General features: G+C 38.0%; 1 protein-coding gene across 1 annotated transcript in view; it reads left to right on the top strand.

The window, feature by feature from the left end:
- The window catches only part of AGMO (alkylglycerol monooxygenase), a 241,059-nt gene extending 229,017 nt beyond the window's left edge, over window positions 1-12,042 (top strand). The window contains exon 13 of the mRNA XM_040431290.1: window positions 11,805-12,042. Within this exon, the coding sequence (XP_040287224.1) occupies window positions 11,805-11,888 (84 nt within the window). The 3' untranslated portion in view covers window positions 11,889-12,042. The remainder of the gene's footprint in view (window positions 1-11,804) is intronic.
- Window positions 12,043-14,738: the final 2,696 nt, after the last annotated feature.

The following is a 14,738-nucleotide window of genomic DNA, read 5'->3' as shown; positions in this document are numbered from 1 at the left end:
ATTTGTCCACTCATAGAGAAAGCCTGAGTCCTGCTTCATCTGTCCACTCATAGAGAAAGCCTGAGTCCTGCTTCATCTGTCCACTCATAGAGAAAGCCTGAGTCCTGCTTCATCTGTCCACTCATAGAGAAAGCCTGAGTCCTGCTTCATCTGTCCACTCATAGAGAAAGCCTGAGTCCTGCTTCATCTGTCCACTCATAGAGAAAGCCTGAGTCCTGTTTCATTTGTCCACTCATAGAGAAAGCCTGAGTCCTGCTTCATCTGTCCACTCATAGAGAAAGCCTGAGTCCTGTTTCATTTGTCCACTCATAGAGAAAGCCTGAGTCCTGCTTCATCTGTCCACTCATAGAGAAAGCCTGAGTCCTGTTTCATTTGTCCACTCATAGAGAAAGCCTGAGTCCTGCTTCATCTGTCCACTCGTGGAGAAAGCCTGAGTCCTGCTTCATCTGTCCACTCATAGAGAAAGCTTGTGAGTCCTGCTTCATCTGTCCACTCATAGAGAAAGCTTGTGAGTCCTGCTTCATCTGTCCACTCATAGAGAAAGCCTGAGTCCTGCTACATCTGTCCACTCATAGAGAAAGCCTGAGTCCTGCTTCATCTGTCCACTCATAGAGAAAGCCTGAGTCCTGCTTCATCTGTCCACTCATAGAGAAAGCCTGAGTCCTACTTCATCTGTCCACTCATAGAGAAAGCCTGAGTCCTGCTTCATCTGTCCACTCATAGAGAAAGCCTGAGTCCTGTTTCATCTGTCCACTCATAGAGAAAGCCTGAGTCCTGCTTCATCTGTCCACTCATAGAGAAAGCCTGAGTCCTGTTTCATTTGTCCACTCATAGAGAAAGCCTGAGTCCTGCTTCATCTGTCCACTCGTGAAGAAAGCCTGAGTCCTGCTTCATCTGTCCACTCATAGAGAAAGCTTGTGAGTCCTGCTTCATCTGTCCACTCATAGAGAAAGCCTGAGTCCTGCTACATCTGTCCACTCATAGAGAAAGCCTGAGTCCTGCTTCATCTGTCCACTCATAGAGAAAGCCTGAGTCCTGCTTCATCTGTCCACTCATAGAGAAAGCCTGAGTCCTGCTTCATCTGTCCACTCATAGAGAAAGCCTGAGTCCTGTTTCATTTGTCCACTCATAGAGAAAGCCTGAGTCCTGCTTCATCTGTCCACTCATAGAGAAAGCTTGTGAGTCCTGCTTCATCTGTCCACTCATAGAGAAAGCCTGAGTCCTGCTACATCTGTCCACTCATAGAGAAAGCCTGAGTCCTGCTTCATCTGTCCACTCATAGAGAAAGCCTGAGTCCTGCTTCATCTGTCCACTCATAGAGAAAGCCTGAGTCCTGCTACATCTGTCCACTCATAGAGAAAGCCTGAGTCCTGCTTCATCTGTCCACTCATAGAGAAAGCTTGTGAGTCCTGCTTTCCTGCAAATCATGCTTTCCTTGTCACTTATAAAGAATTCCTATGAGTCCTGCTTCTCCCGTCCACTCATAGAAGAGGCCTTTAAATCCTGTTTCTATGCCACCCATAGAGAATGCTTATATGTGGTGCTTACTGCTCCCCCTCATAGAGAAAGTACATAAATCCTGTTTCACACTCACTCATAGAGAAAACCTGTGAGCCATGCTATCCCCCCCCCCCCCAGACACACACACAAACCCTCATTGAGGAAGCCTGTGAGTCTGAATTTCAGGATTATGATTTTTTTGTTTTAGGTGGTTATTTCCAGGCTTATGCTTTGGTTGCAATATATCAGTATGTAAAACTTTTAGAATTTTTATTATTTTGGGTCGTGTGCAAGAGGAAAAAAAGAAGTTTTACTTGCTTACTTGCAATACACTGCTTGACCAGATGGCATGCCAATGGGCACTAAGATTTGTTCACTCAAGTCTAGTACAAAACTCTAAAGCTCCATCTAGTGGCAGGACATTATAGCGCAGCAATTTACATTTAATAATGACACTGTGACCTTAATCTGTTATAAATCTGTCAACAGCAGCTTCGCTGATGGTTTCCAGGTAACTTCAGGAGTATTTTTAATTATATTGCACTGAATATAAAGAACATATATTACACAGATGAATAGATTTTACATTAATTGACTATGTCAGCTACAAATTAAAGAAGCTTCACTTTATCTGCCAAAGTCAGATGGAGCTCTCTGTTTTGAACCTTCACATAATTGCCGTTCCATGGTCTTTTCCTTAGACACCAGGGTCATTTGTCTTACAACTTCTGTTTCCTTATCACAGCTCTCTCCAAGGGGTCAAGAGTTTTCTCAGGTGTTGGATAAACTCTGATATCTACAATCTGAATACTCATGCAGAATATCCAACTGCTTCGGTGATCTCTCACAGATCCTCCTGTCTACAACCACATTCACAGCTGTAGCAGACCAATGCAACAGCCTGTTATTAGGATGTTACCCCTCTCGTGTTCACCCCTCTCGTGTCATGGATGCCCTGAGTTCAATCCAGAGTGGCCGGGAAATTACTTCCCGCTCTTTATATAACCTTATAAACAATAAGTATTTACTTCCCATACCCCACTTCTGGTACCAAATACTTTACAGTGGATTCTAAGATATGGGATTTACTGAGGATTCATACAGAAATTCCTCAGAAAATATCTACTACATCTCGCTTTATGCCGAAATCAAAGTAGAATATATAATATATTTAGGATATTTAAGCAGTAAATACTTGTTAGCTTTGGCACTGTACAATCTTGAAAAGTGGAATAACATTTTTTTAAATTAGAAAATAAATATTTAAGATACAGCTTTTCCCATTTCGAGTATATAAAAATGTATTGGCATTGCCACTTTCATAACAAACCAATCCATGAAATTATCCCATTATTTAACCCACAAGGTGAATGTTAAAAAAAAAGACAATACCAGAATTGATGTTTTTTGGTCACCCTGCTTCCCCAAGAAATAGAATACAAAAATAACAAACTATACATTACCCTATAGAAACCAATCTCTCTGACAACTCTGTCAATAGAAAATTAACAAAGTCAAGGGTGTCAGAGAATGGTGACATAAACTAATCTTTATTTTTTTTTAAAAAAAGAGATTTACTGTACATTTTTTAAAAAGTAGAAAGAAAATTTGGTATCTCCTTAATGATACTGAGCCAAAGAATAGAGGTAACGTTTTGCAACTGAATTAACACAATAAAAACCCTAAAAATGGTGGGGTTGCGTGTTTTTTCTCACAATATACAACCCAGAAATTTCTAAAAGTTATACAATATAATAGAGGTACCCTAAAAAGGTGGCACTGAAAAATATAACTCATGTTGCTTAAAACAAGCCACTGTATGTCTATGGTGGTGGCAAAATAAAAGTTATGGCTTTTGAAAAGAAGAAATAAAAAATTAAGAAAAACATTCCCAGCTTCACTTTTCATACTTACCTTCGTTGAGCGCGACGTTCACTTCCTGGATTCGGCTGGGCTTAATTGACGTCTTCTCCCGGCCGGGCCGCGCCGCGCTTGCGTAGAAGACTGAAGATTTTCTCCCGGCCGGGCCGCGCAATGTCCTGAATGCGCATACCGCCGCGCATGTGCCATGGTGACTTATTCCTGGCCTGTATAGTACAGAGCCGGCGTGCGCATTTGCGGCTCTGTACTATACCTGCCAGAAAGAAGTCATCATGTGCGGCGGCGTGCGCGTTCAGGACATTGCGAGGCCCGGCCGGAAGAAAATCTTCAGTCTTCTGCTCAAGAGCGGCCTGGCAGGATTCAACAGGAGAGGTGGCCGTAACCAGGGGAGACAAAAGACAACGATCAGGTAAGAGGGGACTTATTTTCTCAAAAAGGGTGGGAATTGGGTAATTAAATGTATTTACAAAAATGATCACTGTCAAATCATTAACAGATTTAACAGTGATCATTGTGATGGTAATACCCTTTAAATACAGAAGTAAGCTAAACAATGTACAGGGAGTGCAGAATTATTAGGCAAGTTGTATTTTTGAGGATTAATTTTATTATTGAACAACAACCATGTTCTCAATGAACCCAAAAAACTCATTAATATCAAAGCTGAATATTTTTGGAAGTAGTTTTTAGTTTGTTTTTAGTTTTAGCTATTTTAGGGGGATATCTGTGTGTGCGGGTGACTATTACTGTGCATAATTATTAGGCAACTTAACAAAAAACAAATATATACCCATTTCAATTATTTATTTTTACCAGTGAAACCAATATAACATCTCAACACTCACAAATATACATTTCTGACATTCAAAAACAAAACAAAAACAAATCAGTGACCAATATAGCCACCTTTCTTTGCAAGGACACTCAAAAGCCTGCCATCCATGGACTCTGTCAGTGTTTTGATCTGTTCACCATCAACATTGCGTGCAGCAGCAACCACAGCCTCCCAGACACTGTTCAGAGAGGTGTACTGTTTTCCCTCCTTGTAAATCTCACATTTGATGATGGACCACAGGTTCTCAATGGGGTTCAGATCAGGTGAACAAGGAGGCCATGTCATTAGATTTTCTTCTTTTATACCCTTTCTTGCCAGCCACGCTGTGGAGTACTTGGCCGCGTGTGATGGAGCATTGTCCTGCATGAAAATCATGTTTTTCTTGAAGGATGCAGACTTCTTCCTGTACCACTGCTTGAAGAAGGTGTCTTCCAGAAACTGGCAGTAGGACTGGGAGTTGAGCTTGACTCCATCCTTAACCCGAAAAGGCCCCACAAGCTCATCTTTGATGATACCAGCCCAAACCAGTACTCCACCTCCACCTTGCTGGCGTCTGAGTCGGACTGGAGCTCTCTGCCCTTTACCAATCCAGCCACGGGCCCATCCATCTGGCCCATCAAGACTCACTCTCATTTCATCAGTCCATAAAACCTTAGAAAAATTAGTCTTGAGATATTTCTTGGCCCAGTCTTGACGTTTCAGCTTGTGTGTCTTGTTCAGTGGTGGTCGTCTTTCATTCTTTCTTACCTTGGCCATGTCTCTGAGTATTGCACACCTTGTGCTTTTGGGCACTCCAGTGATGTTGCAGCTCTGAAATATGGCCAAACTGGTGGCAAGTGGCATCTTGGCAGCTGCACGCTTGACTTTTCTCAGTTCATGGGCAGTTATTTTGCGCCTTGGTTTTTCCACACGCTTCTTGCGACCCTGTTGACTATTTTGAATGAAACGCTTGATTGTTCGATGATCACGCTTCAGAAGCTTTGCAATTTTAAGAGTGCTGCATCCCTCTGCAAGATATCTCACTATTTTTGACTTTTCTGAGCCTGTCAAGTCCTTCTTTTGACCCATTTTGCCAAAGGAAAGGAAGTTGCCTAATAATTATGCACACCTGATATAGGGTGTTGATGTCATTAGACCACACCCCTTCTCATTACAGAGATGCACATCACCTAATATGCTTAATTGGTAGTAGGCTTTCGAGCCTATACAGCTTGGAGTAAGACAACATGCATAAAGAGGATGATGTGGTCAAAATACTCATTTGCCTAATAATTCTGCACTCCCTGTATTAGTAAAAAAAAAACACAAATATAAGAACAATAGTAACTATTTTAGGAAGTATTTTTGTCTAAAAATGCATAACAAAAATATATAGCATGTCAAGTAATATGCAAAATGCCCATTAAAAAATCAAGGGAATCTTAAATACCAACCTAAGCTTCATTTAAGGGGTTAATAAAAATATATTTAATAGTAAACAAGTGCTTAAAACCTCAAGTGAGGTGTGTATTATTTTTGTTAAAAATCTAAAATAAAAAATATATAACATATCAAATAGCAATATAATATTGTAAAATGCCCATAAAAAGTAGACTGAAATCCGGTTTTCCTTAAGAATGTCAAATCACCTTTCCAGCTGCACTTGACATCATTTCCCCAAAATGTTTTTCTCATAAATAATTTTAATTTTATCCCCCAACTTGTATTTCTCTATTGATAGGATATTTAGCCTCATTTTCAGACTTCCTGTAAAGACTTCAAAACTTGCTCTTAAGATTTTTTTTTTTGCTACTTTAGCTGAATATATCCGTAACGCCAACACTTATTTAAAACAGCTGGATATTAACGTCTGCTGTTACCCTTTTTTTGTGTGTGTGTCATGGTGAGACTGCCAGAACAGGTAGTCAAAATGGAAAGTGGGAAAAATGTCAGCATCTGTGTTTCCTATCCATTATCTCGGGAAACAACTTTTCCCAATGGGGCATAATAAGATTTTTTTCCATTAGCCAGCTTTTTGAAATTCCTCGGGGACAAATCTGGAGCAGAAATCTTGGTTGGATACAGTTTATGGCTTCAACTTGGATTCAAGAGAATCTGTTCGGGGAGGTCCAATTTTTGGCAGAACATTCAGAGAAATTCCCTAAACTTAAGGTTATATGTAGACCTCTGGCACCAGAGAAGTGCATGATTGTAGAACATAATTTTTTCATAAGAAAAGTAAAAAATATTATTTATTGTGCTTATGTTGTAAATTAAGAATCTATCCTGGCCGTGGTACAATACAGAACTCCAGAAGGGATTTTTTTATTTAAAGGGGTTATCCCACAAAAAGTAATACTATTCAATAGATGGGACATTTCACATGAGATATTATTGCAATATACTTGCAATAAAAATATATATCTATATTTTTGATTTACATTTTTTCTCTGGTAGCGCCCCCTTCAGTTTATCCATCACACATTATTTTGCATTCAGAGGTGGACTAACATGCTCCCTTGCTCCTGGTGGAGTAGTGATCTCATTTTGAAGCAGCCCAGGTACCTTTCATTCATTCATCTCCGCTTCTATATCTAGTTCGTAGAACGATATAGCTCTATCTCTGTCTAGACAGCAGAGAAGGAAATATCTGGGGTTATATGTGAGGAATGGATTTTATGCAAAGGAAGAAGGGGTTAAGAAGAGCTGATTGCAATTCATCCTGCGTGATGCAGGAGCTTAATTGTCATGGGATAAATTTTTTAAATTCCTTGGGGACAAATCTGGAGCTGAAATCCTGGTTAGATACAGTTTATAGAGTCACCGTAGATTCATCTTCATATGGTCGGGAGGACCAACTTTTGACAGACACTAGTGAAGGTCATGATCAGAAATAGTGTTGAGCAATCTAGATCCAAATTCGATTCACTCAAAACTTTGTTTAAATGGTGTACGGAGATCCATCTCCATACAGCATTCAAATGTATGGGCTCCAACATGGGAAATTCGTTTTCAGCGAAGTTTCGCAAGACTTTGGTGAAAAACTTCGGACTTCGATGCGAATTTGGATCCAAAGTCGGCTTCAGTACCGAGGTACCAGCTGGTACAGAAGTTTAAAAATCGAATGCTGAAGTTTTTCACTGAGGTCTCGCAACGGGTTTTGAACGAATCAACTTCGGATCTTGGATCCGCAGCTCGATTCGCTGAACACTAATCAGAAACCTTATTTAAAAGGACAATTTAAAAAGCTTCCATATTGTGTTTATATTGTAAATTTTAAAGAAGCTACAGTTTCTCAGATTTTTTTTTCAATAATAATTTGTATTTTATGGGAAATAAAAATGTTTACCATAAAACATCTTTTTAAATTTTGTAGTGAAAAAATAAAATATTTGGAGAACAAAAGTTTTGACGGTCAGTTCATGGTCGAGATCAAAATGGGCCTAATGAAATGATAGGCCTTCTGAAAGAGCATCTGTCAGCGTGATTGACCCTATCAAAACCAGGCATGTCGCTTGGTAGGGTTGATCATGCTGATTACATTGATATCTTTCTTTTGTTTCTAAGTTAAACAGCTGCCTGGATATCTTTATTTATATTTATGAGCAAATTAGTTATTTTGAGCACCTGGGGGCTGGCCGTAGCACTTGAAGCAGCACTACAGCCATGACCCTGTGCTCTGTAGACTGCTCTTTCCTCTTTGATTGGTAGGGCTAGATATATCATCTAGCCCTGTGTTCTCATAAATAGTCATTGGTGGGCCAGCGTCATTAGGTGTCAGGAATGCATGATTTTGCTGTTCTGTGGCAAACATTTGGGTGCCGACACTTATTGGTGGCAGTGGAGCCTTTGGAGAAGGGAGAGAGGTCTGTACAGAGAGGAGACAATACTAACCTTTCCATCCCCCCCCGATAGCTGCTTTTCTCCATTGTCTGTGAAACGACCAGCGTCTCCACTTCCAGGTGGACTGATTTCAGCTTCACAGATAGTGGAGGAGCACAGTTGCTGGAAGGACCAAAAGATCAGCGTTCTCTTCTCCCCGTATAGCCCTCTCTCCCTTTGCCAGAGACTGCAATGCCACCAATGAGTGCAGTACCCACATATTTGCCACATCACATTAGCAAAATCATCCAATCCTGACACCAATGAGTATGGTACACCATAATAAGGCTGGGCAACATGTGTCCCCGATGGTACTGAAGGTGACTTGTAATGATGTACCCAAACTGTGGGACGTCAGTCAAACCAGGCCAGCATGACTTCTCGGAGATCAGCTCTACCCCCATGACTGTACACTAAGGGGTGGAATACAACAATTAAAGTTCATTTTCTTCTCAAAGTCAAACCTGCCAAAAAATACAAAGATATCAGTGGTTCACCACCATGGATAATAGACTGGTGGTCTCATCACAGATTCCCTTTAACACAGTAATATATACAAAATTGAGACAAAAAAAAGTTTTACTTTTTTTTTTTATTAACAGGAACAAAACTGGAGCTGCCCATAAACAATAGACAGCTGTCAGCCGAACAAGATAGTCTTCCTTTCTTTACCCATTAGGAGGGAGGAGGAATATGCCATTACCAGACCCCTCTGTCAGTGGCTTACCTCTGACAGGAACAAAGGATCGGGTATGTTGAAATCCACCATGTTGGTCCTTCTTGACCTTGATATCTACCACAGGAGGAGAGTAAAGACACCCCCATGCACATTATATAGTTGGCCATTCCTACCAAAATCGGTGAATTTCACCAGTTTTCATCTAATGTGTATGGGCAACCTTAAGTTTCAAGAGAATCTGTTTGAGAAGTTCAATTTCTGTTGAATATCCAGAGAAATTTCCAGAACTTTACTTAACCTCTGGCACCAGTGCAGTTATTCTTTTCTTAATAAGTCCAAAAATGTTATTTATTATGTTAATGTTGTAAATGAAGACTTTCTACAGGACATGGAGGCTCCTGGCTCTGCTGCACTACTATATCTGTAGCTATTTTAGACTTTTTTTTTTCTTTTATTCAACAAAAGTCAAAATGCTATATTTTGTGTTTATATTGGAAATGAAGCTTTTATTCCTAATATTAAAAATTAATTTTTCAATCTTGAAGTGGACGTGGCCAGTTTCCCAATGAGAGCAGAATCGGTGTATGAAGTGGTAGCAGGCCTCTCATCTCCAAACCGCGGTTGTTAATGTTGGACAGGAAACTTTTTTTTCAGTAGTGATTTTTGTTTTTCATTGTTCGAAGCATTAATCACAGTCTTGAATGGTTGATACTGTTCTTTTCATACCATAAATATCATATTTTCGTGAATTATCTTCATTTGAAGGCTCTGAAATGTATATCCTTGGAGGCGGGTGAGGTCAAGACATTTATCATTCCTTCTTTAAATACTTTAGAGATCTCACAACTCCGGCCAATACTGGAAGTTCACAAGATCTACGTTATCTGGAGGGTTTGATGGGCCATAAAATCTACACTGCATGATAATATACTGGTCACTGATGAACCAGAGTCTCCCGAGTCCCTTTGGTTTGATGTTTTCCATAAGGTCCTGGGCACTTGAATCTCCTGTTGTAAACAGCTATTTCCATAGCTTACAACTGTTACATACATGAATCTTCAAGTTTTTTTATCTACATAAATAGCTAAAAAATTATTTACTGATGAATATTAATAATATACTGTAACTCAAGGTGAGCGAATCAATTCTACAGAATCAAAAGTCAACCCACATTTTTTTCTGTTAGAATCCGAATTTTTGAGATTTCAAAGAAATAAAAAATCCCTTGCTGATAAATATTAATAATATACCGTAACTAGAGATAAGTGAATCAATTATACAACTCAACCTGAATAATTTTTTTTTTTAATTCATTAGAATCAGAATTTATTTGAGATTCAATTTGGGAAAAGTAAAACAAAATCTTTGCTGATGAATATTAATGACAATTTGTAACTAGAGATGAGTGAATTGATTCAATAGAATCAAAATTCAAACCAAATAGTTAGAATCATAATTTCTATAGATTCAGTTTAGGATAATTTTTTGTGAGAAAGACAGAGAGAGAAATCAAAATCTTTTGATTACCTTGAAGGTTTCTGGGATTTTTTTTCATGAATATAACTAGTGATGAGTAAATCGAAGTATCCAAAGTGGACTTTGATCCGAATTTCAGGGAAAATTCGATTAGCCGCGAAGCCGAATTTCCTTGTGCTTCATGGTAACGAGTCAGTTTTCCTGAAATGGCGTAAACATACCTCATCCATCTGAGCGCAAAGGCGCAGCCATGACCATTGTGAATATTGAGGACCCCGCTTGAAATCTCTTGCACATTGATTTCTAATGTCACCATGCCAGCCAGCATGATGATGTCATCACTCACCACGCCAGTTTATCGGGTGGGATCTTCAATCAAGATGGCCGTGGCAGCAGTTATTATTATATTATTATTTTTATTATTATTATTTTTTAACCCCTGAAAGGCTTCTATTTTTAAATCAGATGCCGCGATCAGCAATGAATGCGGCATCTGAGGGATTCAATCACAGTACATTTAACTCGTGGTATATCCTAGCTGGTTCACTCCTCCAATGTACAGTATATGTCCATGCAGCCCTGAAAAATGAAGATCATGCCTGCGCATTTTGAACCCTGCTGGACATGTACATGGTTGAAAGTTTACTAAGTGGGTATAAATGGGTACATGAGAGGTGTGTTGCGGCGCAGTTATAGTTGAAATGAACTGTAGTTCAGAGGTCACATAGAGCTCTGTTATGTCTATAACCTGGCAGGAGCCAGAAAAAATGTTCAGCATGTAGAACGTTGGGGATGAAACTAAAGAAAACCACCAGATTTGTGAGTTATATAATACTTGGCTTTGTTATGCATAGTTTCATATATTTATATTCCTGAATAACCTGTTAAAATTATAAAAATTCTGACTACCTGCAAACACCACCAGGAGTAGCTCTTTACATATAATTTGAAGCAGCTTCCTTTGAATCCAATGTGACCTTTGTCTCCATTAGGCTCCCTCTAGTGGCGACTGAAGGATTTCATAATTTTTTCCTTCAACTATAATGGACGTAAGAGGAAAAGCTGATAAATTGGGATTTAGGAAATCGGTCCTCAGTCATGATATATTGTAATATAAATGTATTCAGCACAGAATTTAGGAATAAAAATGAAATCATGTTTTACAAGTTTTTACAATTTCTTCAATAAAACACTGTGGGGCAGACATATTGCTGTATTGTTTCCTGGTGTATATAAATCGAGAAATATGGCGTTCCAGCAGAACACAGTATTTAAAGAGCCCGGTCAAATGAATTGGGATCTTCATATTTGCGCCTCCATTAAAAACATTTTCCACCACTGTTGCAAACCAAGGTTTACAGAAATTTTAAATAGAGTCCATTAGTTCTGGTGGTGACCAGGACTATGGACTTCACCAACGTCATCTTCTCACTTGTTTCTATGACAGATTGAATGATTATAAAATATAGATTCCCCTTTAAATTAATTGACTACCTCATTAATTCCACAAAATTTTTGTTATTATTAAAAAAAAAAATCTGATTTTTTTATTTTCTTATTTTTGATTTCTAGGTCATATTTTCCCTCTGTACTGTTCTTTGGGGACTACAAGCCATAAAACAATTCATCACCAAGAAACCACAGAAGCAGGAGTGAAGCTTCAAATCATCCTCAAAGAGAAGAAATATGACCTATCATGTTACATTGTTTTGAGAAAAAGTGATAAATAAGAATATTCATTGCAACAACATGACCCAAAAAGTGATGACATTTGTAAATAATTCTATAATAAACATATACTGTAATTTTCTGCATGATGTGATTGTCTATATTATTTCTAATAGAAAGACGGAAATTTTTTTTTTAATATGAAGACAGTATTATAGTAATATCCTTGTACATACTGTACAAGCAGTTATAGCAGTTATATTATAGCAGTTATAGCAGTTATGTACTAAAATATAACTGCTATAATACTGCATGTACATACTGTACAAGCAGTATTATATCAGTTATATTTTAGTACATAAAAGCAGTATTATAATAGTTATATTCTTGTACATAGGAGGCAGTATTATAGTAGTTATATTCTTGTACATAGGAGCAGTATTATAGTAGTTATATCCTTGTACATAGGAGCAGTATTATAGTAGTTATATTCTTGTACATAGGGGCAGTATTATAGTAGTTATATTCTTGTACATAGGAGGCAGTATTATAGTAGTTATATTCTTGTACATAGGAGCAGTATTATAGTAGTTATATTCATGTAAATAGGAGCAGTATTATAGTAGTTATATTCTTGTACATAGGAGGCAGTACTATAGTAGTTATATTCTTGTACATAGGAGCAGTATTATAGTAGTTATATTCTTGTACATAGGAGCAGTATTATAGTAGTTATATTCTTGTACATAGGAGGCAGTATTATAGTAGTTATATTCTTGTACATAGGGGCAGTATTATAGTAGTTATATTCTTGTACACAGGAGCAGTATTATAGTAGTTATATTCTTGTACATAGGAGGCAGTACTATAGTAGTTATATGTTTGTACATAGGAGGCAGTATTATAATAGTTATATTCCTGTACATAGGAGCAGTATTATAGTAGTTATATTCTTGTACATAGGAGCAGTATTATAGTAGTTATATTCTTGTATATAGGAGCAGTATTATAGTAGTTATATTCTTGTATATAGGAGCAGTATTATAGTAGTTATATTCTTGTACATAGGAGCAGTATTTTAGTAGTTATATTCTTGTACGTAGGAGCAGTATTATAGTAGTTATATTCTTGTACATAGGAGCAGTATTATAGTAGTTATATTCTTGTACATAGGAGGCAGTATTATAGTAGTTATATTCTTGTACATAGGAGGCAGTATTATAGTAGTTATATTCTTGTACATAAGAGGCAGTATTATAGTAGTTATATTCTTGTACATAGGATCAGTATTATAGTAGTTATATTCTTGTACATAGGAGGCAGTATTATAGTAGTTATATTCTTGTACATAGGAGGCAGTATTATAGTAGTTATATTCTTGTACATAGGAGGCAGTATTATAGTTGTTATATTATTGTATACAGGAGGCAGTATTATAGTAGTTATATTCTTGTACATATGAGGCAGTATTATAGTAGTTATATTATTGTATACAGGAGGCAGTATTATAGTAGTTATATTCTTGTACATAGGAGGCAGTATTATAGTAGTTATATTATTGTATACAGGAGGCAGTATTATAGTATATTCTTGCACATAGGGAGCAGTATTAAAGTAGTTATATTTTTTTTAACATATGGGACAGTTTTATAGTAATTATTTTCTTTTACATAGAGATGGTATTGTCATAGTGATTAATTTTGTCTAATTTTATTACCATGCTATGAACAAACTGTACTGTAGCTACTTAGATTTTGACAGTCCTAACATTTAACATATGAAATAGAATATAATAACTCCTAACTACTGCTTGGTTGATAAAGCCCTCATGCATCAGGATAGAGGACAGAAACCATCAGAATAAATTTACCAAAACCTCACACTCAGACCTAAATTAATAAATAAGAAAAGCTTAAAAAGCTTAAGCCAGGTATAGAGAACACTTCTTTATTCAGAAAAGAAACAGGCTCTGGTCTTACAGTAGAAGATCTGAGGCTACTTTGACACCTCAGGTGTGAAACTCTGGCATGGTCGTTCTGGCAGACAAGCGGAGAATTGGCCAGACACAAACCACAGCATGCAGAGCTTTGTGTTCGGCTGGTCCTCTGCTTGTTTGCCAGAATGCGTACGGATCTCTGCCGGACCCCATTATGCTTAAAGAGGCTGGTGGACATTCTGTCCGCATCTGGCGGTGCCGGATCCCGGGAATTCCGGCAGGCTGTTCTCTGCCAGAACAGCCTGTCAGAATTCTAACCAGAGATGTGACAGTAGCCTGACCAGGAACAGTTCTGAATACTGAATTGCTTTTATCAAGAACATTACGTTGATATCAATCATCTATACATTTCTTAGTCTTTCCATGTTATTAGACTACTATTAAATAGAATATACATTGAGCGTAAAAGAGTAAAGTTCTAAAGGCAAATGTAAACCTCAACTGCAAGGACATATGCCAGGAAGTGTTGTCATTGGGACACTGGAAGGCTCCATTAGTGTGGAATAAAAGGCAGGATTTAAGGAAGTATTTTTGGTGACCGTTGCCTCAGTCCCGTCCAGGTCAGCTCCAGACCTCTCTCTCTTAATCCCTGATGAAACTATACTGAAGGGATCGCAAAGAAATGACGAGTAATGAAATCTAACCAGTTGCGCAATTAATCACGCCGCAGTGAACTGATGAGACTTTTGTGTCTTCTCTGGTCTTTTTTTGTCTTTTTGTTTTGCTATGAAGCATTTTCTGGTATTTTGTGTCTTTTTGTGCTGATATTACTCAATCTTCAGGGAACTGAGTCTGTTTCTTTATGAGTCGGGTTCTGGGAGTGGTGTGTTTGGATGGGATAT

This window comes from Bufo bufo, chromosome 5, assembly GCF_905171765.1.
Source record: "Bufo bufo chromosome 5, aBufBuf1.1, whole genome shotgun sequence".
Lineage (NCBI taxonomy): Eukaryota > Metazoa > Chordata > Amphibia > Anura > Bufonidae > Bufo > Bufo bufo.
The sequence above is the reverse complement of the archived record's forward strand: the minus strand, read 5'-3'. Positions and strand labels throughout refer to the sequence as shown.